The sequence below is a fragment of the Drosophila subobscura genome, chromosome O, assembly GCF_008121235.1.
Source record: "Drosophila subobscura isolate 14011-0131.10 chromosome O, UCBerk_Dsub_1.0, whole genome shotgun sequence".
In the NCBI taxonomy this organism is placed as follows: Eukaryota; Metazoa; Arthropoda; class Insecta; order Diptera; family Drosophilidae; genus Drosophila; species Drosophila subobscura.
Window position 1 is genome coordinate 8,525,938 of NC_048533.1, and position 22,717 is coordinate 8,548,654.

The 22,717-nt window shown below is 47.7% G+C and overlaps 6 protein-coding genes and 1 long non-coding RNA gene across 7 annotated transcripts; 5 read left to right on the forward strand and 2 right to left on the reverse strand.

Annotated features, from left to right (window-relative positions):
* The first annotated feature begins 2,140 nt into the window (after positions 1-2,140).
* Positions 2,141-3,153, forward strand: LOC117896873 (chymotrypsin-2). The gene is made up of 3 exons (XM_034805402.1): positions 2,141-2,251; positions 2,311-2,906; positions 2,964-3,153. Exons 1-3 carry the CDS (start codon positions 2,161-2,163, stop codon positions 3,117-3,119), a joined length of 843 nt encoding a protein of 280 aa, XP_034661293.1. The 5' UTR covers positions 2,141-2,160; the 3' UTR covers positions 3,120-3,153.
* Positions 3,154-3,439: 286 nt separating this feature from the next.
* Positions 3,440-4,394, forward strand: LOC117898263 (chymotrypsin-1). The gene is made up of 3 exons (XM_034807516.1): positions 3,440-3,506; positions 3,567-4,165; positions 4,233-4,394. The coding sequence occupies exons 1-3, from the start codon at positions 3,440-3,442 to the stop codon at positions 4,392-4,394; spliced, it is 828 nt and encodes a 275-aa protein (XP_034663407.1).
* Positions 4,395-4,419: 25 nt separating this feature from the next.
* LOC117898262 (cilia- and flagella-associated protein 91) lies at positions 4,420-5,913 on the reverse strand. Its single transcript, XM_034807515.1, has 4 exons — positions 5,701-5,913; positions 5,159-5,637; positions 5,019-5,102; positions 4,420-4,965 (listed from the first exon to the last, which is right to left on the reverse strand). The coding sequence occupies exons 1-4, from the start codon at positions 5,882-5,884 to the stop codon at positions 4,459-4,461; spliced, it is 1,254 nt and encodes a 417-aa protein (XP_034663406.1). The 5' UTR covers positions 5,885-5,913; the 3' UTR covers positions 4,420-4,458.
* A 1,546-nt stretch (positions 5,914-7,459) lies between these two features.
* LOC117897961 (short-chain specific acyl-CoA dehydrogenase, mitochondrial) lies at positions 7,460-9,011 on the forward strand. Its single transcript, XM_034807064.1, has 3 exons — positions 7,460-7,618; positions 7,684-7,911; positions 7,976-9,011. Exons 1-3 carry the CDS (start codon positions 7,585-7,587, stop codon positions 8,947-8,949), a joined length of 1,236 nt encoding a protein of 411 aa, XP_034662955.1. The 5' UTR covers positions 7,460-7,584; the 3' UTR covers positions 8,950-9,011.
* Positions 9,012-9,713: 702 nt separating this feature from the next.
* On the forward strand, positions 9,714-14,756 carry LOC117896999 (conserved oligomeric Golgi complex subunit 1). The gene is made up of 5 exons (XM_034805559.1): positions 9,714-9,897; positions 9,970-10,649; positions 11,266-12,323; positions 12,386-13,042; positions 14,330-14,756. The coding sequence occupies exons 1-5, from the start codon at positions 9,764-9,766 to the stop codon at positions 14,468-14,470; spliced, it is 2,670 nt and encodes an 889-aa protein (XP_034661450.1). The 5' UTR covers positions 9,714-9,763; the 3' UTR covers positions 14,471-14,756.
* On the reverse strand, positions 14,679-15,527 carry LOC117897000. The gene is made up of 2 exons (XR_004649061.1): positions 15,269-15,527; positions 14,679-15,009 (listed from the first exon to the last, which is right to left on the reverse strand). It is a non-coding gene; the product is annotated as an uncharacterized LOC117897000 (long non-coding RNA).
* Positions 15,528-19,723: 4,196 nt separating this feature from the next.
* On the forward strand, positions 19,724-21,731 carry LOC117896426 (4-coumarate--CoA ligase 1). Its single transcript, XM_034804745.1, has 5 exons — positions 19,724-19,924; positions 19,984-20,191; positions 20,260-20,446; positions 20,506-20,622; positions 20,692-21,731. Exons 1-5 carry the CDS (start codon positions 19,784-19,786, stop codon positions 21,638-21,640), a joined length of 1,602 nt encoding a protein of 533 aa, XP_034660636.1. The 5' UTR covers positions 19,724-19,783; the 3' UTR covers positions 21,641-21,731.
* The last annotated feature ends 986 nt before the right edge of the window (positions 21,732-22,717 follow it).

A 22,717-nucleotide genomic window follows, 5' to 3' on the forward strand; every position in this document is an offset into this window, starting at 1 on the left:
GCAATTAATTTTCCACTCGCTTTTTTCCAGAGCAAAATTAATTGCCTGCGCGAGTGGAAAACTCATTCTGGAGTGCAAGAGCTGCGTGTACGCGGAATCTGTAGTCCAGGCTGATCCTGTTAATTTATGCTGTCTGTCATAATCATTTGCATACGAGTGGGACAACTACTAGTACCCACCACCAAATCCAATACCCATTGATATTTACTTGCTCACCCTCTCCCTCCATCGAGACAATCACTATATTTCCGCCTTGACGGGGCTACTGGGCTTCGACCCTGGGCACTCCTCCTCCTCCTCCTCCTTTCACATCATAAAACCAGCGGCTCTGCTTTAAGAACTGCACAAATAAATCACATTGAAGACTGTGGCGGCGGCAAAGAGACAAACAAGAAAACCACACAAAAACCCAAAAACAAAAAAAACAAAAACCAAAAACCCATAAAAATTGCACTGAGAAATGTCTCGGCTCCGTTCTTGGCCACACGCACAATTCTACAGAAGTTGGCACGAAAAACATGGCCCTGAATGAGGGCCAACCAAAAGAGATCTGAGATCCGAGATCCGAGACGAGAGCCGAGGCAATCAAGCAAAATGTCATAATAATGATGGCGTCCCGTCGGAGCGGATGGGCCAGGATGCTTATCTTGTTAACACCGAACGGTCCAAACGCAGGGAAGGGATCGGATCTGGAGGCCTGAAACATTGCTGATGAAATGATTAAAGTGCATTTTATTAGCCAGAATTTTGAGCATCATCTGCGGAATTGCAGAACGGAGTTGGAGTTATGACAGTAAAAGCTCGCAGTGAATTTTAATCAGGGTTGGAGCGAACAACAGGCAAGAAGGTACAGCCAGTGCCTCTTTAGGGGTTCGCTTAATCAACATTTTTGTGGCTAGAACAAAGCCTAATGAGTTTTACACAGGGATTAACCTGTCAGGCTGGCTCAAGGCGAAACTCACATGCAAATTAGATGCGGGAATTAAGAATAAAAATCCGCAGATAAGTCATGCCTTGACAGGGTGGTCCAATTAACAAAAGCCAGCCATAAGGTAACACGACAGGCGCCAGAGCCAGAGCTGGAGCCAGAGTCAGAGCCGCATCAACATCCTGTGGGTGGGGTGGGGGCTTGGCAGATATAATAAAGCCATTTCAGGTTCAAATCGGTTCGGAGCTGCAACGCAGCTCAGGACAATTAACACAGTAGTCCAAAGATCAAGACCTCAGCAACGGGCAAGCCCAAGCCCCGGCCAGAGCTCCATTTGAGGCCGCAGCCCAAACAGAGACAGAAACAAAAACAGAATCGAAACGAAACCGAGAGGTGTGCATAATTAATTTGCGCCAGTGCGCCACACACACAGACACCAGGGACCAGAGAACAGAGACCACAGACCAGAGACCAGGTCCACCCAAAAGGAGCAGCAAAATGATTCATTAGCTGGCTGCAATCAGCCCCGGAACTGACACATGGGGGCTATGGCCATGGCTATGGCTATGGCTCTGTCTCAGAATGTAGACCAGATAGCACTCACAGAGAGCCCGCCCAGACATCGGCCACTGAGGAAGAAGTCAGGAGCTGCAACTGCAGCTGAAGCTGAAGCTGATTTGCATCGAACATGTGAGATAGTCTGGCAGGAGAAGACAGAACAGGACTGGCAGAATCCGAGGTGTCCGAGGTGTTGATTGCCAGCGGCAGGTCTCCTTGTCCGCCACTCGACAATGAATTAAAAGAAATGTCCGCTGTCCGTTGTCCGCTGTCCGAGGCCCCAGGGAGCTGCTTGTTTAATCGGAATATTTAAATTATACGCTGATTAAAACTGTGAGACAGATCTCACTGCAAGGAGCTTCGGCTCTGTCTGCACTTCTTGAGGTCTTTGCGTAGGTGTTATTACCAGGAACTGCGGAAGCAGTCGCCTCCACCTCTACATGTCATGATTTCTGTGTTCCAGCTGACAGTTTCTACAGTCTAGACTATTTTTGTTGCTATCACGGCGACCTTGTTACCCATTGCATGGGGCGGTAGACAGAGACCACCCACAGCTGCACTCGATAAAATTCAAATGAATGGAAACCCCATTTGGCCGCATTATGTAGGTCTTCCAGCAGGGAGCTATATAAAGCCCAGATGCAGCTCCAGTGGCAGACAAAGCTCTATTCAACATGAAGGAAGCCACTACTTTGATTTTGCTCTTGGTAGCTCTGATGGCAGTGGAGGTAATCCAAGGCAAGCCCATGGGCAGCGTCATTGATTGTGAGTCAAACTTAGGAAAGAGTGAAGAGAAACCGAAACTTATCCGTAACTCCCCTTAGTGGACGCGTACTTCGAGAATGCCAATTCCCAGGAACGCGTTGTCGGTGGCTACGATGTTCCCGAGGATGAGTATGTGCCCTACCAGGTGTCCATGCAGTTCCTCACACGAAACGGACAGCAGCGGCACTTCTGTGGTGGCTCTCTGATTGCCCCCAATCGCGTGCTGACTGCCGCTCATTGCGTCAACGGACAGAATGCCAGCCGGATCACCGTGGTGGCTGGCATTAGGGATCTCAATGACAGCACTGGCTATCGCTCCCAGGTGCAGTCCTACGAGATGAACGAGAACTACGAGGAGCTGGTGACCAGCGACATTGCCATCCTGAAGATCGATCCGCCCTTTGAGGTGGATCAGAAGCGTGTGGCCACCATCGATGTGAGCGGCTCGGATGAGGTGGGCGCCGATCAGGAGGTTCTGCTCACTGGCTGGGGCTCTGTCTTTCACTTTGGCACTGGTCCCTTTGCCAAGTATCCCACGGTGCTGCAGAAGCTCTCCTACAAGACGCTCAGCAACGACAGATGCAAGGAGACCATGACGCAGCTCACGGACACTGAGATTTGTGCTCTCGAAAGTTTTGGAAAGGGCGCCTGCAATGTGAGTGCTGTTGGATTTATTTAATAATTTATGATTTATTTTTTCGCTTAATTTCAGGGCGACTCTGGCGGTCCTTTGGTGATGCAGCAGGGCGAGTCCCTCAAGCAAGTGGGCGTCGTGTCCTATGGCACGGCCTTCTGCGCCTCCAACAGTCCCGATGTCTACACCAGGGTGTCCATGTTCGATGGCTGGATTGCAGAGCGAATGTCCTAAGTGACAAAAGATTTAATAAACATGACTTTGAATATGGAAATGAGCAACCTCTCTGTTTCTGCTTAGAAGGTTACCTACCGAGTTTGTAAATATTTTAACTAGGTTACTCTCTCCACAAGCACTGCGAATAACAGCAGAATTTCGCATTATATTTTGAATTTCAAGATCAAATTTAATGGCATAACCGAGTTTGCCAGTTGGCCCAGATATCTGCCGCGATATCTATGCAAATTCCCCCTCTAATGGGGGTGGTTCAGCCAAATGGGGGGTTTATATAAGTTCGCTAGACGAAACCATCGACACTAAACAAGCAACCAACGATGGGTCTGCCGGAGCTCCTACTGATCGCTGTGCTCTCTGCCGGAGGCGCCTCAGCGCGTCTTAATTGTAAGTCTCCAAGTGCTGTAATCATTCAAGAGCTGACGAATGTTTTGCTCTACCGTCTAGCTCGTCAGCTGAGTAGTGATGATCCGCCCACTCGAATAGTTGGTGGTGCGGATGTTCCGCCGGGCGAGTACGTGCCCTACCAGGTGTCCATGCAGTACAGGACCAGTGGCGGCCAGATGCACTTTTGCGGTGGGTCTATAATATCTCCCACTCGAATCCTGACGGCTGCCCACTGCTGTCGCGGCCTGAACGTGTCCCGGATGACAGTTGTGGCCGGCATACGCAGCCTGCAGGAGAGTGGCTCACGCTCTCGGGTTGTGTCCTACACCATTCATCCCAAGTATCAGGAGCTGGTCACCAGCGATGTCGCCGTGCTGTTTATCGAGCCGCCGCTGGAGATGAACAACGTCAGCATCAGAGCCATAGAGTTTGCGGCAAAGCAAAAGGAGTTTGTCGGCGGTGGAGTTCCCGTAACCCTTACAGGCTGGGGTCTGCGTCTGCCAGTGCCTTTTCCCTTCCTGGACAACGTCAACTATCCGAACACACTCCAGCGCATGAGCTACCACACGATAGGGAACAAGCAGTGCCGAGACGCGGGCATGGAAAGTGTCACGAATACGGAGATCTGCGCCCGGGGTCCCTTCAGAGGCGCCTGCTCGGTAAGTCCTGCGAATCTATTTAAACAGATTGAATGTCTTGATTGAAAGTTCTTCATTCCTCTTTCAGGGCGACTCTGGTGGACCGCTGGTCATGCAAACGGAGAATGGTCTCAGGCAGGTGGGCATCGTGTCCTATGGCCTGATGGTCTGCGGCCTCTACATCTCGCCGGATGTCTACACCCGCGTGTCGACCTTCAGTGACTGGATACAGAGCCACATGGAGTCGTAGATCCTTTTATAATTAACATGCAGAAAACATAAATTTATAAATCAGAATTAAATTCGTTCAAATTCTATTCCTCGGCTGGTGCCTCGGCGGATGCCTCTTCAGGTGGAGGAGGCTCCGCATCCTCTTCAGCTGCGGCTGGGGCTTCATCTTCGGGTGGCGGTGGCTCTTCGGGAGCTGCTGATGCCTCCTCGGCTGGTGGCTCCTCTGCTGCTCCTGACAGTGCCTCCTCTGGCGCTGGAGGAGCTTCTTCTTCAGCAGCTGCTGGGGCCTCTTCGACGGCGGCTTCTGACGGCTCCTCAGGGACCGCAACATCAGCCAATGATTCTGGAGCTTCTGCTTCAGACACCGCAGCGGGGGCTTCCTCTTCTGGTGACACAGCCGCGAGCACCGTGGCATCCGATTGCTGGGCAGTGACTGCGACAGTATCCGCAGCAGTCGGAGGAGGAGTCGGTGCCGATTTGTACGTTTGTGGCTCGGCCTTCGTCGTCGTTTCGGGCGGTGTGAGGCTGTCTGGCTCGGAGGCTTCCGTCACCTCCCCACAGGGATCCACAATGGGCTTGAGGGCCACGCGCTGCAAAGAAGGGGAATTAGTCTCATGCAGTGTCGATGAGAGATCTGTCAAACCGTCAAGCATTTGCGGAAGAAGCGCTGAATGACGCGAGCAGCGTGCTCCCTGCGCAAGTCCTCCACGTTAGCCGCCTCATCCCCCTGCAAGTTGGGATATTAACGAAGTGAGATGGGAAAAGGATCTGGGCATATCCTACCACCATGCAGGTGCAGGTGCATATGTGCTCCGGCAGGTTGGCGCGCACCAGATAGCCGCGCCAGGCGGCCTGGATGATGGTGGCCGACTGCTCGCGCATGGCCTCGCGAATGCGCTTGAGCTCCCGATCGCGGAAGTACTGGTAGAGCAGCTCTGTGCCGTCGGTGCCGCGGGCAGCCGCCATGTAGGCATCCACGAAGCGCTTGTAGGCACTCTCGACGGCCGGGCGGGATATGGCCAGCTCCTCCTCGGAGAACTTGCACTTCTCCAGCAGCTCCTCGAAGATGTCGATGTCCTCCAAGTTGATTGTCTCCTTGCCGCGGCGCATCTCGCAGCGACGCCGTTCGAGAAAGTTGCGGAAGCAATCCTCCAGCACCTGTCCCATCATGTCCGACTTTTCTTTGGTCAAATCGCAGACGCACAGGTCCGAGATGATGGTCTCGACTTGGCGCAGGGAGCGGTCAAGGATGCTTCTAGCAACTGCGGTGGTACCCCCTCGTTACCTTAAGATCTTTTAGAGTAGCGTCACCCACTGGCACTCACCCAAGGCCTTCTCTCGTGTCACAATCACAGAGTGCAGATAGTCGATTATGAACTGGCAGAGGCATTCCTTTGTTGGCTGGCAGCGCAGGACCTCGCGTGTGATGTCCGCAAGTATTTCCGGAAGGCCTTCCGGGCAGGTAATCGCCTGCTGGCGGACTTTTCCGGCCTGTATCAAGTAATTCATGTCTGGGTATGTGAAATGTAGTTATAATGTTTTCGGAAAAATTCAATAAATTTAGAACAGTTCTTCTTTAACTTGGCAATGGAAAATCTCTGATTTCGGTATACGTTTCCGAAGTGATGTTTGAAATGAGTGTGTACGGCCAACTGTGATTTTCCCCAATTACAAAAAGGTTTATCACGTACAGATTGGAGAAGAAATCGCAGCGGATCTAAACAAAATCCGCACATTTGAAAACTGCGCCTTTTCTGTGTGGCGCCCCTAACGAAGAGCGGCAGTTTCTTAAACTAAATTTGCTGGTTGGTATCTCTAACTGCGTTTAACAGCATAAATGCTGACCCAAGCATTTATGTGTGCGCTTTACAGCACCCTGTTAACATTGCTCTTTTTCACTGCCATGTTAATGAACTTAGTGTTCGCCGCCTAACAGCACTCTGTTTCAAATAAGAATTTGTAAAATATAAGGTCACTCCAATAAAGAGGTGTATTCAATGGGCCAAATTGATTCTTCAATCGGATTAAATTATTGTTTCAGTGTTAAAAGTCTTTGCATGCTAGTGATATCAAATATAACATCAAGGTGGTAGACACTTCAGGAAAATATTGTTTACAATTAAATTTTGTAAATATATTTGTTTATTATTGACGTTGGGATTTGGGATAGTCCTGGACACGACCACGAAAGGATTCAGCATTAGGGTCTGCTGGGCTTTCAATTAATAGGGTTTCAACCGTTGCGCCATATTCTAAAACTATGAGATATTATTTATAACAATACTCACATCGTTTTGAATCTTCCCTGTAAAAAGGGTTCACCCAAGAATTGTGGCGCCTCCGCTTGTGCTGAACATCTTCCTTTTCTTTTCCAGCAACATATGCCGACACCATCACAATTACTTCATTGTCAGAGTCAATTGTTTGCCTTTTTTAATTATAATTGCAATTCTCATAATGTTAGGTACAATTAAATAGAATATCAGAATCTGGGAATATGATTTCTGATCATGGACACACTTCGGTACATTTCGGTACAACTGGTAAAGGTCCCCAACGCAGGCAAACTTGATTAAGCGAAGCTCCCGTGCCGACACACCCACTTTTGTTGGTGAAACCTTTGTACTAGTGTGGAGCATTACGTGTACCCGGAGGGAGAATCAACAAGTACACCGTTTTGTGGATACAAATTTATGAAAATCGTTGAACCGCTTTCCATTTCCCTCCTCCCTCCAGCTGACCTCTCGGTGGGCCAAACAGCGCGTGGCTGTACAGGCAGAAAGCTCCAAACAAAGAACTTTTGAAATGGAAATATATAAATGTATATGCAAAACTGGGAAGCTTTGCTTGAATAACAAGTGTGTCATGGGTGGGGATCCAGCTAAAAGGGAATGCTTGTTTATACTTCCAGATTTTGTCTCTTCATCTCTATATGTGATTTATCTTCACATGTGAGATGCCGTACCTGTAGTTACCCAGAATAGGGGATATGTTCCCCTTGATACGTGACGCCTCTGCCTGATAACCCGGCAATACATACATATAAAAGCTGTTTCCATCGGAGACCATTGGGAGGCTCGTTGTTGTTGCCAGCTGGGGCCCTCGACGATCGATCGTTCCCGCGAAGAAGCAGACGAAAGCGAAAGCAAAAGAGACAAAACAGCTGGAACTGTTCGGGGGATCGACAGTTGGGGAAAACTTTGTCCGGAATGCAGCAGCTGTTGAGGGTCGCTTTGACGCTAGGTGAGCACCGCATCCACGCCACGCTGATGACTCAATCGTAATCCACTTTGAGTCCACATTTGCAGGTCAACGCACGGGCAGCGTGTGGAATGCCAGCCAGTGCAGAGGAATTGCCAGCCTGGCCGCTCTCTCCGAGACGCACCAGATACTGCAGAAAACATGCCGGGATTTCGCCAATGCAGAGCTGGCTCCACGGGCCCGGCATCATGATCGCGAGCAGCTGCACCCCGCAGAGCAGATACGACGGCTGGGAGAGCTCGGCCTAATGGCGGTGACAGTGCGTGAAGAGTACGGTAAGGTGGCTGTGGGATTGGTGCATGGCCTCACCTCTACATTTTTTCTTCGTCACACCTGCAGGTGGCTCCGGACTCGACTACCAGGCCTATGCCATTGGCATGGAGGAGGTTGCTCGTGGTGATGCGGCCGTTTCCGTTGCGATGGGCGTCAACAACCTCTTCTTGGGCGCCGTGCAGCTCCATGGAAGCGAGCAGCAGAAGCAGGACTTCCTGGTGCCCTACACTCAGGGCGAGAAGATTGCCTTCTATGCTCTGTCTGAGCCGGGAAACGGATCGGATGCCAGCGCCGCCAGCACCACAGCTAAGCTGGATGGGGACAGCTACGTGCTGAACGGAACCAAGGCATGGATATCCAACTCCAAGGAAGCGAGTGGCGGCGTCGTCTTTGCCACCATCGACAAGACGCTGAAGCACAAGGCCATAACGGCCTTCCTTACAGCCAAAGATGTGCCCGGTCTGTCCGTAGCCAAGAAGGAGAGCAAGATGGGCATGCGAGCCTCGTCCACGTGCCAGCTGGTGCTAGAAGACGTCCAAGTGCCGCAGTCCCAGGTGCTGGGAGGACGCGGAGAGGGCTTCAAGATTGCCATGCAATCGCTGGACTGCGGTCGCATCGGAATCGCGGCGCAGGCCACGGGCATAGCTCAGGCCGCTCTGGAACTGGCCGTGGACTACTCCCAGAAGCGTGTTGCCTTTGGCAAGCAGCTCTCGCGGATGCAGCTGATCCAGCAGAAGCTGGCAGACATGGCCACGAAGGTGGAGGTGTCCCGGCTGCTAACCTGGCGAGCCGCCTGGCTCAAGGACAACGGTTTTCCCATCACCAAGGAGGCCGCGATGGCCAAGCTGCATGCCTCCGAGGCGGCCACCTACTGCGCCCACCAGTGCATCCAGATCCTCGGCGGAATGGGCTATACAACCGATTTGCCCGCAGAGATGTACTACCGCAACGCTCGCGTCACAGAGATCTACGAGGGAACCTCCGAAATCCAGCGAATTGTGATTGCCAATGCGGTGCTCAGGGAACTGGGCAATGAGTGATGATTTTATTTGCATTTATTTTCAACCAAATACACTGCCCATAGGCTATGGGGGTTAATTAATTGTTATTTTGTGATAGTTTTGTACTAGATAAAAACAAAATTAAAATTGGCGGGAATAAAACAGCTGCAACAGACAGTGTTGCTAGCTTATAAAACAAGTTGCGGTTTTTGTTGAAAAATATATATATAATATAGTTTTAAATATAATTGCAACATTTACATATTCCCATTATTTTGTCTATATTCTGGCAAATGAATTATTAGCATCCATCGTAACTTCAATGTTCTACAAGTGGTCAAATTAGTAGCAACAAAACCATGTAGAAAATCATCACTATAGAGATATATTTTAAACTAAATTTAATGGTGATGATTTATCCATCTGTTTAAACTATATTTTAAGTGCTGAGAGTCCTAGCTCTTTAGTAATATTAATGATGATTTCTTATTAATATTATTATCGGGGCCTTGATTTCCACAACTTCAGCTCATAGCTGCGTTCTCTTTTCAATGTTCTACCAATGCATTGGTATCTATCAGCTAAAATCCCATTTTAAGTGCAGAGAGTCGTAGCTACCTAGTAATATCAATAAATTAATTATATTAATATCGAGGAATAAGATTTCTGATCATGTACAGAGAACGAATAACCTTAGACCGGGGTTATGTGGGTTAAGCACGTTTTTTTCCTCGGTATATTTGCGGTATATATTCAACTTGAGAAGGTATGTTTTGGTATAATTCTGGCGGTATATTCTCTCACGGTCACACTGCATCTGGTTTATTATTATTTATTTTGAATTTAGGACTAAATGACGGCAAATCTACTGAATTTAAATGTGGATACGCTGTTTGAGCAGCACAGCGTATCCGAAATCGATGTGGTACACAAAAAGATACAGACTGTGGTGGAGAACAAGCGCGAGGAGCTGCGGACTCATGTGGGGTAAGTGCGGCAGAGTGATGTGGCACATTGAATGGGCAAAAATGTGACAAACTCTTTTTTTAATGAGCGTAGAGAGCGGTACAGGGACCTGCTTAAGGCAGCCGACACCATTGCGGCCATGCAAACGTCGGCGGGAACCCTCATCGAGCAGGTGCACTGCGTCCAGGCCAACTGTCGAAGTCTCAACGAGCAGCAGCTCCTGGGATTCAAGACCACAGCGGCCCCCGCAACAGAGGCGGCTCTGCAGCAGAGGAATGCCAACAAGAAGTTGCAGAGCTACTATGGCACCATGGTGCAAATCAAGCTGCTGACATCGCTGCCAGAACTCATCTGGACACACATTGACAACGAAGAGTTTTTCGCGGCCACGGAGCTGTTTATCTTCAGTCGCCACATCAGCACTGGCTTGCAGCTGGACGGCAAGAGTGCGCTAATGCAAAAGCTGCCCGTGGCCCGCAAGCAATGGGAGATCCTGCGTCCCTTCCACCTTACCATAAAGCAGGCAGTGCTGGCCGTGTTAGAGCGCGAGGAACTAAGCCCCGAAATCGCTGTAGACTGCATGCAGAGCCTGCTACTACTGGATAAAAGCGATCTCAGCGCTGTCCTACAAACGTTTCTCAACCTGCGAGCCTCTGCCTTTCTGAACTGCCTCCAAAGTCGTCTCACGGAGCCGCGTCGCGTCAAGGAGCGTATCCTGGCCAGTCTGGGCATTCTAAACAGCACCATAGAACTGCTGGAAAAGTGTCTCCTGGGTGAGCTTCATTCAAAAACGTTTTTTAGTTATGCCATCTGAATATTACACACATAAAAAGGAACAGGACAACGAGCAAACAGCATTCCCAGCTCATAGGGCAACTGGCTATAGAGGTCAGTGCATCGCGGTCTTGCTCCTGCTCGCTGTAGTGGAGTACACTCGTTGATGGGCTATAATTAATATTTGCACCGCAGGCTTTCAGCAGAGCATCGGTGTAGGCCACGTGGTGGTTTGCACAGGTCACATATCTGAGCTTGCCCAGACCCACCAGCGTGGAGTTCTTGGCAATGCCATCGTAGCACTCGAATAGGGTGCCATTAGTGGGAATCAAGGTCTGGCAATGCCGGGTCTCCGAACTATGGAACAGCACAAAGCACACACTTGGATTCAGGTCCAGAAAGTAAATGCCATATGGGTCGCCCAGCTCCATGTACGAGTCCCCAGAACTAAGCTTCAGATCCTCTGTGTAGTGGCCCACGCAGAGCTGCTGCAGGGCTCCCTTGAGCTCAATGCCGCAGCGACGTGCTAGCTTCAGACTTGAGGCTGACATTTTATACTCAGATACTTTTCTCACCTTGATTTCAGTCTGAATTGTGTTTTGTTTTATATTTCAGAGAATGGCCTTCTGTTTACACGCCTTGCGGAGTGTTCAGCGTCCACCTGTCCGCCCAGCATCAGCCGGATGGAGAGCAGCGAAAGGCAGCTGGCCCATCTTTTGCCAGAAATCATAGCTGGATTCAAGCCGCAGTTTGATGTCCCAAAACTGTCGTCTGAGCAGCTGGGAAAGTCTCTCCAACAATGGCTCGACAAAATGAATGCCTTAGCAGCCGCACAGCTGCAGCAGATATTCGCCTTGGTTAGCAACATGCAGACCATTCAAGACATCAAATCGTCGGCCAGGTCCACTGGCAGGCCAACCTTTTTGCATTTGGAGCAGCAGCTTAATTTGGAGCATGCCCAGCTGGACTTCTATGCCACGAAGTATGTGCCCCTGATCAATGCGCGGGTGAGGGAGATCATACGCAGCAGTTGGGCTGAGGCCATGAGGCAGACCTACGAGAAGGTGCTCTCCTCGATTGAGGCTGGGGTTTCGACGCCACCGCTTCAGATCTGGAAAGAGCAAAACGATGACTTGCCCCTGAGCCTGGCAGCGGCGCTCAGCGATCAGCCCAAGCGTTTGGCCAATCGCACCAAAGGCTACGACGCCCCAATCATTGACCTTTGCAAGCAGTTTGACTCTCAGCTGGCGGACATAGTCCAGGAGCTGAATGTTCTGCTTCAAGAGCAGACAACACGAACGGAGGATAAGATGTCATTGATCAAGTTCCTACGGGAAACGGCCCAGGAGCAGGTCACAGAGTATCTGTCCCAACTGAAGTCGCTGCAATTGCGTGAGCGTCCTGCCCTGCTCCAGGCTCTGCGTAATAGTTTGGCATTGGTGGAGTTGTGCCCCAACCTGAAGCTGTGCTTCTGTCAGCCACCCAGCTGGCGTCAATGGAGTGGCAGTCAGTCGGGTGTGGGCATTGAGCACTGGCAGCGCATTTGTGGCCTGATTGAAGAGGAGATTATGAGTCTCTGGCTGCTGATTGTGGAAGATGTTCTGACGGCGCACAGCTGCCAGGAAAAGCTCACGAAGATCATTAGCCATGAAGCCGTTTTGAGAGATTTTGCGGTAACTATTTTTGCTTAAATACGTATTTGAAATGATTAAAAATCAGTGTAATCTTCTTACAGCTCTGGCAAACGATTACGCTGGAACAGCGCGATGAGGAACAGGAACAGAGCGTCCAGTCCACCATACGCATTCCCAGCCAACCGCGTCTCTCACTGCAAACGTATCTTCATCAGTTGATTCATGCCCTAAATCTGGCTGTTCCTCAGACCCTGCCATCCAAAGTGCTGCACGCCTTCAACCAGAAACTGCTCGGGCAGCTGCTTGGACACTACGAGGGATTGGCGACTGCAGAATGCACCAAGACCAGCCAAAACATTGCCCTGCAGCTTTACTTTGATTTGAAGTTCTTGGAGCGCGTGTTTGCCGTCTCTCGGGAGGAGCGTACCCTCTACGATCGAATCCATTCTCAACAGAACGCTCTGCGCGACTGCATTGATCCCTTTGACTTTGAGCTGTTTGCCGAGCACATCAGCACTCAGGTTGGCCGCTCCACAGCGCGTCTCCAAGGCGAACTGGGAGTACTGACACCTTGTGCGCCAGCTACTGCCCAAAACACAACGACCTTGGCCCACGAGTCGGATCCCAATGTGCTGTGCCTGAGCTCTTCGGGCTCCACATCACTCTGGTTTCCCTTGCTGCCGATTGTCATGCCGCACGCTGCCGGTGGATACGCTGGCAGTGAACGCAGGCCGATGCCCATTGAGGCAGATGATAAAGTGAGTACATGGCCATAATATTAGACACTGCCTTTAATGAACTTATATCTCCAAGCATTATCAAGGTGTAACTTGTGTATTTCTTTCATAGGATTTCTAAATCAATAATTTCATCATTTGCTCTTGTTGGGTAGGAATTGTATTTGACAAATGATAGTTAGTTTCCATTTCTCGTTTGCATGTTTGAATTTGTAGTGCCCCCTCAATGCTGCATGCCACAAATTAACCTAAATGAATTGAATGCCTCATGTGCCTTTATTTGATTCTACATTTCTTAATTGCTTATTGGACTGACAATATAATAGTATTTAATTGGCATTCCTTGCTTATGTGCTTGGCCTTTCACAATCGAACTGAAAATCGAGGTAATATTTTAGAAAACTACAAGGAGTTTCGTCAGCAATCTCAAAGTCCTTTCATTCGGCAGTTCTATGCCACTGAAGAAATACTTGTTGTCAGTTATTTTCATTTTAATTTCCCTTATCAAACAGGAATTATACTGTAGGTACTGTTGAAACCATAGTAATTAGTTTCCATTCCTCGTTTGCATGTTTGCTTCTGTGTGTTCCTCAATGTTGCATGGCAGAATGCACTCAAAATTGATTGAATCTGTTGAAAGTGTAAATGGAATATCCTCTGCTTCTCTGCTCCTCTGCTGCTCTGCTCCTTCGTTTCATTGGAAATTGTTTAAAGCTCTTCAAACTGAGGCAGCAGTTTAATTAAACTAATTTCGTGCATCCAGCATAATAAATACAGCAAAATGCCGCAAGACAAATTTTAATTAGCTGCAACTTTCGTCGGCTCCTACTGACTGCTGCAGATGATGCTTCGCCTGCCCCTTCCTGAGTAGTGCTACAGACCCACCGCAAGGGCCTGGCCAAAAGTTTCGAACTCGAAACCGAGACCAAAATTTCCAAGTGGATGTCCAGGACATCGGGAGAGAGTACTCACGGCTGTGTGTGTGCGTGTGTGTGTGTGCTGCTGAGTGCCTTAAATGCTAATTAATGAATCGCTGCAATTATTGAAATCAAATCGACGGACAGAGGGTTAATTTATGGGCAATGGGGAACTTGGCCGTTACTCGCATGTTTTGTAATTAGCCGCGATCTCTGGCGGTATAAATCGTTCTCTAATTATCCCCAATGTCTGCTTACTGTTTGCTGTTTGCCTTCCCTCCTTGGGGCTTAACCCATAAATCTCCAGAGCTAGCCGCAAATTAACAGATTAATCAGACAAACTACCAATTAATGGTACTAATTAATTAATAACATTTCTCTTCTCCCACAGACAGCGACTGCGACGACAACGACAACGACAACGACACCCACAAAGAAATCGAGTGGCAGTGGCACACGCAAGGGCGATAATAGCAAATCCAAATCGGGCGCAGCTTCATTCTTTGGCATGTCCCAGGAGTGGTTTCGCTAGAGGAGTCAAATGAAGTGGCCTGTGAAGTGCATCCAAGTGGAATAGCCCCAAACCAGAAGTGGGATGAGCAGCGGAACCTGCAACTGAGAGCGAGTGTTCGTTCACTGCCTTCCCTCTCCTATCCGCCTCTCGGATGTCAACTGTTTCATTGTTTAGAAAAGCGCATTCTAAATGTTTAACTTGTATCCCAAAAAACACATTTGCAAAATGAACGTAATGCAATGCAGTTCCGCTAATTGATAGAGCGATATACATTATAGATATATACATATACATATATATATATTCCCTGATATCCTTTTAATTTCAACTTAATTCTAAATGGGTATTTTATAATGCGCTTTGATGTTGCCACATTGGCCTTAGGGCTACTGCTATTTCTTGCCTCCCTTTTTGCCAGCGCCTGCGGGTGGCTTTTGGTCTGGTCCTTTCTTGGCTCCACCTTTGTCAACGCCAGCCCCACCGCCTTTGTTTTTATTTCCACCAGCTCCAGCTGCTGCTGCGGCTCCTCCTGCGCCACCACCGCCACCGCCTTTTTTCTGTAAGAAAAAGCACACGAAAAGATTTTACTTTGAGCTGGTTCTGAGCAAATAATGAGCTAGGACTGTGTACAGTTCTTGAGCAAAGTCAGTTAATGAGAAAGATGTTAGTTATTACGAGTTGTGGCATGAGCAGAGGAGCCCTTTGACTCGCTAGATGGAATAGAAAATCTTTCATTGATTTTTAGATAAATGTGTCTGTATCCTGCAGTTGAAAGCTTAAGCAAGTTAGATGGTGATTATCAGTATTTGGACTCACAATTAATACGCAAGTTGCATAACACAAATATTGCTTACATTACTGCCTCCTCCACCACCACCACCGCCGCCGCCACCGCCTCCGCTCTTATTTTTCCCCATCCTATCAACTTCTTAGGCCAGCAATTATTTAATTTATTTGGTTTTGGGTTTTTTTGGTTGGGTTTTGGTTTTTGGCGAGCAAACTTTGGCCACAGCAGGCAAATTGCAACTAATAAGCATCGCCCATAGCCCCACAGCAAACTGCATAAAATGAATTCATTTCGCAGCCAAAAGCAAGGCCGAAAGAAAAGTCGAAAGCAAAACCCACTAAAGAGAAGAGCACCAAATGGGTGATATTACGACCATAGGATACCCGCTATATGTAGATGAAAAATGAGAAAATTACTAGCTATAATTTGACTATTTTGCATTATTTTCTGATATTAAGATAGATACAATTTCTAAAACAAAGTTAGTTTTTGTCACACATTCAGACTCTTACGTACACCGATTCTTATCAAGAAGTTATGTACACTATCTTCTTTTTGTTCAAAAAATGTAGACGAATTCAATATACCCTCTTGCTGCAACGAGTACCAGGTACAAAATGTTCAACACCAAAAGGCAGGCAAAAGAGGAAGCCGCGCCAATGTTTTGGCCATCAAATGGGTACGGGAATGGGCAATGAGAACGGGGGGAGAGATACCCCGGGGCAGAGCACAGCAGAGAGCTGGCCGAAATGCCCAATAGCTCTTAACTGATTTAATCATCAGCCTGCCGGCCACCCCTCTCTCTCGCGCCATACTGTTCCCTCGCCCACTGGGAAGCCGGAAGGAATGAGAAGTGGCTGATACTCGCGGCGACTGTTGGGATTATTTTGTAGTATTTCTTTTTGGGATTTTTATTCCGTTTCTGTTTCGGTTTATACATTTGCATTTGCATTTGCTTTTGGCCTTGCCCATGGCCTCCTCCCCCGCCAACTGTCGCCAAGGCCATGCCATTGACATTGGCCAATACCCGCGTTCCCGGTGGTGTGAAATGCGGCTCTGCTTCAGGTTCTAGCCAATGGAATGCCATAAGGTGATGATAATCCCCCAACTCAATGACGTATTTGGTGGCAAGTGCAACAACAAGATATTAATAGATGCAAAGAGACTCTAGTGGGATTGCGGTGGCTAAGAGAGAATTTCAAATTTCAAGGCAAGTGAGCGTAAAAGGGAAAAAGAGCTGATAGTGAGATAGATATTAATTGATGAATAATTCTGTGTGACTCTGGTGCAACGTTGAAGGTAGATAAAATAACTAGAGAAAACCCTACAATGCTCAGCAATTCTGAATAAATATAGATAAAGTCCCCGCACACCTTGGGGATAGATCTGGATCCCTAACAAGAATGGAATCCATTTAAAGGCTTTCCACCTGTCTGCGCTCCAAGGATAAAAGTCCTGCTCTGATTTCTTCATATGCTAATTACAGTTATCAAAAGTTTCTCTGGCTCTGGCACCGGGCACTGGAAACTCAATGCATACCTAATGAGCAGAGCAGGAGATGATAAACCTCAACCTGGTTCCGTCACTCCTACTCACTGCCGTCTCCTGTATTCCCTCCTCTCGGAACAGATGCTGAATACTGGACAGGAGAGTGTAGGAAATGTCCAGTCGGTGTCAGCTAATTAAATTAGATGTTTTATTTGGTGCGGCTCCAGGTGAAACCGATATCAGGCAGATGTACCTCAGAGCCGCAACCGGAATGAAAACGAAAGCACACTGAGGACTGAAGGACTAATTCAACAAGTTGAAATCTGCACATGGCAGTGGCATAAAACCAAATTAGAAGTGAAAAGTATAGAATAAGCTCATAAAGTTACGCACTCACATGCCCCATGGAGGAGCTGGAAACATGGCGGATGGGCTGGATGGCTTGGATGGTGACCCGAAGCCTGAGGCGAGGCCAACAAAGTCGCTAGTCCGAACATTTGCTGCAGGTGCGGCAGGAAAAACTTGCACCTGAAAGATAAACCCCAAACAGAAGCCCCATAGAGAAAAAGAGGGAGACAGACGTACAGACCGACAGAGAGACATACGGACAGACAGTTTGAATTTAAACGAAATGGGCGTTACGGGGGCCAACTAAATACATACATAAAAGCGAAAGAGATGCGAGAGGGCAAGAGGAGAGGATGGCACTGTAAAAGTGCGGAACTTTAATTAAGTTTTGGTTCTCCCAGCTGACTGACATCTTGAATTACAAATGAAAAACTTGTGTGCAGCAAAAGGAAAGCCAGCCAAAGGAAACGAGCCAAAAAGAAACGACAAACAGACAGACAGTTGGAAGAAAAAGAGGGGGAGTGGAGAGAAGTGAAAATAGTGCATAATAACACACTGAACTGCAAAAAGGTCGAAAAGCAGGAGCAGAATGCGAATGCGAATAAGTTGCACAGCAAGCAGAAAGACGAAAGAAGACACTGGCAGGCAAACTTAAATCACAGAGAAAGAAATCCACTGCGCAAATGAAGACCGCCCATCAAAAGTCAAATTTAATTTATAGTCCCATAAAATGCATTAAAGAAACCGCGACTTTCCACAGGCACATACTCTTAGTTATTATTTACACTTTTACAAACATCTGATAGTTGACCAAATATTGTATTGGTTGGAGCGTGTTCATAACAATCTTATCTTCTCATGGAAATTATAATTTTAGTTTTTGCTTTTTGTAGAGAAAAGTAGCTTAATGGTTGAGAGGTTTATAGTGATTTTCTCGCAGTGCACAGCTACTTACAATTGTGGCCTGCTAGTTAGCTATTATAAGAATGGCCATCACAACAAACTAGGACCGCGAATAGCCGTATCTCGCACAAGTGGAAAGTCCCTTGAAGTCTCTCAAAAATCGAATAAAAAACGTGTCCATTCATGCCGCCAAAAAGAGAAAAACTTTGCGTAAAAACCCTACCTGGGAATACCCTGAAAGAAAGATATCCCGTGGCAGATAAACCATTTCCTCTTTTTAGGTTCATTCAAGTTGATATTTATTTTATATAATTTCTAGACAATGATTTGGTAACGTGACGTCTTCCTTGTCTAGATAGTTTTTGAAATTTAAGCGTGCCCTAAAATGGATAAGATACCGAATTTTGTAATCCATGAATTGAATAGAATTGGACCTATGGTACGAGTCTATCTATAAGAAAATATTGGGTTTATCTCTGTGGGGAAAGGAAGCAACGTTTCTGACATTGAGTGCACGTAACCGCAAGCTTGCTTAAGGGTAGTCAGAGGTCGTCTGAAGGAAGGGTATATGGATGTATGTATATAAAACCACAACGGAACTTCATCATCAGGAGCCACCGCCACAGAATTGGGTTTTAGTTCACGTGCCACTCGGGAACGGGAAGTGGATTCTCACTGCCTGCTGCCTTCTGCCAGTTGCCTGCTGCAGTGACTGCAAAAATCAGGAAACAGATGTTTGCAAATATCTTAAGAGAGAACTTTTCGCCAAGGTATTTAAATAAAGGTTTCGCTTCGACAACTTTTGCGCCAGCCGCACGGCAGGAAAGTGCAACAAAAAGTAAAGAAAATACGAATGAAATCTGAATTGAATTGAATTGAATGGAATGGAGGCCCCTGCAGAGGAAGGCAATGCGAAAGCAGACCCATTCACTTGCACAGAATTGGCAATCAGCCTCGCAAACTGGTCGCCTTAATGGGATATCATGTAGTATTCATATCGGAATCTGGCGATATGGGGGGGTCTCGTCTAAATATACTTTTAAGCTAGCTTGCACAGCAAGTGAGCACTTAGAGAGCTCGTGTCGATAGTCCCGTGGTGACTAATTAAAATTTATTAAGAACTACCAAAGTTTTCCATTCGGAAAACAATCAACTACCCGCAAGTCATTAGGTATTCCAGGTGCAAAGTTCAAAACATTATGCACATAACGAACATGGAATACACTATAGCATGTAACAAAATAACATTCTTACATTGAATAATTTGGTAATATCTGTATTATTCGAAAAATAAAGTATAAATATTTATGACTATTAAATGGTGTTTTCTATGTGGTTTTGTTAAACTGAATATGTGGAAACTTTCTTCTCTTATTGTTTCCCTAAAATTATGATAATAAGTGTTACATAAGATGCCGCCGATAAGGAGGATTTTCCCAGCGGAACATAGATAAAATGTATGGCAATTAGGGATGGGATGTTGCCATTGACTGGCCACTGTACAAAATTTAATCACTCTTATCGCGCGCAAAGGACAAACCTTCAATTAAAGAGCGCCACGGAATCTATCAGATAAATTTGAATACATTTATATTATTTGACTCGTGTCAATGGCTTTTATCTATATTCGCTGGCTTTCATTGATAACTTGCACTTAACCTAGGCCATGCTTATCACACGTTGAGCAGATTACCCGCAAGGGGCATGCGGCAATCGTCTTTATAAGTAGCCCTTCCCTGGCCAAAGCTGCATAGATAGTTGCGGCTCGTTCGCGTGTCCAGTGATTTAATTTCGGAACCAAGAAAATGTCAAAGTTACCCTGCAGCTACGATGCGGAGAAGCGGATCTGGAAGGGCATCCAGATGAGATGTGACTACAAGCCCGACACCTCTCTGGGAAAGATCATCTTCAAGAACATGAGGAATTGGCCAAAGAACGTCTGCCAGGTGAGTGATCTTGTGAGCTCTTGTGTGCGGACTACTCTACATGGATTAGGGTCCATCAGATCTCGGACACTGAGGAGGTGGAAGTCACCTTCCAGCAGGCCCTCCCCTGGGCTATACGCATTGCCCAGCAGCTGAAGAAACGTGGCTTGACGCACACCGATGTCATCGGCATCAGTGCCAAGAACACCACCTACGTGATGCCCACAGCTGTGGGATGTCTCTTCAATGGCACACCCTTCCAGTCGGTGAATCCAGTGCTTGAAGAATGTTAGTATTCAAATGGAGTAGAAGTTGAATGTCTCTCGAACCACATTTACTCCCGGTTTACCTCATAGCAACCATCAAGCATCTGTATACTATCTCAAAGCCCAAGCTGGTCTTCTGTGATGCTTCCAACTATGACAAACTATATTCGGCCACCTCTGATTTCAAGCCAGAAATCATAACCCTAACGGGTACCGTCGAGGGAGTGCTCACAATTCAGGATCTGCTGGAGCCCACCAAAACGGAATTCTTTTACCAGTAAGTAGGGAAAAATATTCATTCCCCATCAACTTTGTCACCATTGTGGTCGCATTTAGGCCGGAACCTCTGAAGGCGGGACCAAACCAGACCCTGGCCATCCTGACCTCTTCGGGCACCACGGGAATGCCCAAGGCTGTGTGTGTAGCCAACGAGATTCTCATCCAAGAGACAACGTAAGAACGTAATTGACAACTCTTCAATAGGAGCATCACTGACTCTGCTCTTCATGAACTCCCAAACAGTTTTGTGAATGGTTTCGACACCATCTTCATTTCGGCCAGTCTGGACTGGATCACTGGTCTGTGGGCCTGCATCTTCAGCACCGTGAATGGCTGCACCCGCATCATCAGCAGCAAGCCCTTCAGCCCCGATTACTTTGTGTATCTGGTGGAGAAGTACAAGATCACCTATGCCCTCATTCCACCGGAGCACTTCTGCTCCCTGGCCGACTGCCCCGAGGCGACACCCGAGGCTCTCGCCAGTCTGACGAAGTTCAACTTCGGCGGCGGCCGCATGTCTCAGGCCACGCTGCAGCGCATCCAGTCGCTGGCCAAGAACGCCATCTTCAACTCCGCCTACGGCATGACGGAGGTGGGCTTCATGGTCTTCAACCACGGCCATGCCAAGCTGACAGCCGCGGGCAATCCCTTGCCCAACATGCAGCTCCGCATTGTCGACGATAATGGCATCAATCTGGGATACAACCAGACGGGCGAGATCTATGCCCACAATGGGTACGTGTGGAACGGCTACTATGGCGATCCGGAGGCCACTCGTGTGATGCAGGATGAAGATGGCTGGTTCCACACCGGGGACATGGGCTACTTTGACGAGGACGACTTCTTGTACATCACCGACCGCAAGAAGGAGGTGCTCAAGTGGAAGGGTCTTCAGTTCTGGCCCACCGAGGTCGAGAACGTCATCCTCGAGCTGCCGGAGGTTAAGCGCGTCTGTGTCGTGGGCATCTACGACGAGACCCAGGGCGATGCCGGCGGTGCCCTGATTGTAAGGGAGGCGGACACCAATATTACCGCTCAGCAAATCATAGACCATGTGGCCAAGCGTCTGCCCGACACTCAGAAGCAGCTCCGCGCCGGAGTCCAGTTCGCAGAAGAGATCCCCCAGAATCATAACGGCAAGGCTGTGCGCCGCTATGCCCGCGATCTGTTCCTGGCCCTCTCCAAAAAATGAACACCAGCAAGGACCACTGTGGAATAATTCATACTACTATCCATTATATATATTTGTTAAGTTAGAGGAACTATAATGCATTTGATTGCGATCGGTACTCGAAGGGTTCCTCCCTGAAAACTGATGACAACTTTCGCTACTCGGAACTATTTAGAGTTGAATTCGCAATGGATTTTATGCACTCCTCAAATAAAAAAAACGATGAAAACTGTTCTTAATTGACTTTAAAAACTTTATCTTGGGTCAAAAGCCTCCTCAAATATTACCCAAAGAAACCCTCAAAAACAATTGCCGACAACAACATTTGATTAACCCTGCCATCACATCAATTTCGTTATAAAAATATTGAATGCCTGAGCACTGGAGTAGGCTGTTTTGGCCATAAATCAGTTGAAATTGTGTCGCTGCTTGTTTATGGCTAAACACTTTCTTTGAGCAAACAAAGAATTGCCATTTTGCGTCAAGAGATTCGACTGAGGGACCACCTCCATGCCCATCACACAAGCATAAAAAAATCATTTTATTTAGTCATAAAAATCTCACGCATCGAATTCACAACGTGACGGGGGGAAGTGCTAGAGGTGGGAATAAATCTCGGGTGCCGTACAAAAAGAAGCTTTTCACGAAATTAAAGGTAAATAAAATGTTTATGAGTGGAGAGCAGCGAGAGCAGCATCATTCATATGATTTCACATTCGATTGAATAACATTTACACACGCAAACGCCACGAAGGATTCGCAATTGGAGTCCTCCCCATGTCAAGGCATGGCATGGCATGGCATGGCCACCCAAAGACGAGGCAATAAATTCAAACATGTGCACATAAATTTTTATTTCGATTTGCTGAGCCGCTGTCAGGCAGAGCTCCTGCTCTGTGCGAGTATGCCCCAATCTCTGGACCCATTCCCCATTCAATTTTATGAACTGTGAATATGCGCATGATGAAGTTGGCAGAGGATCTCGGCGGAAGTGAATCGTTCGACATGCGGTTCAGGCCGTGTGCGTGTCTCTGCCTGTCACGGGGGAAGCCCTGGCATCGCAAATTATTGCATCTCCGTGTGGCTGGAGAAAGGGGA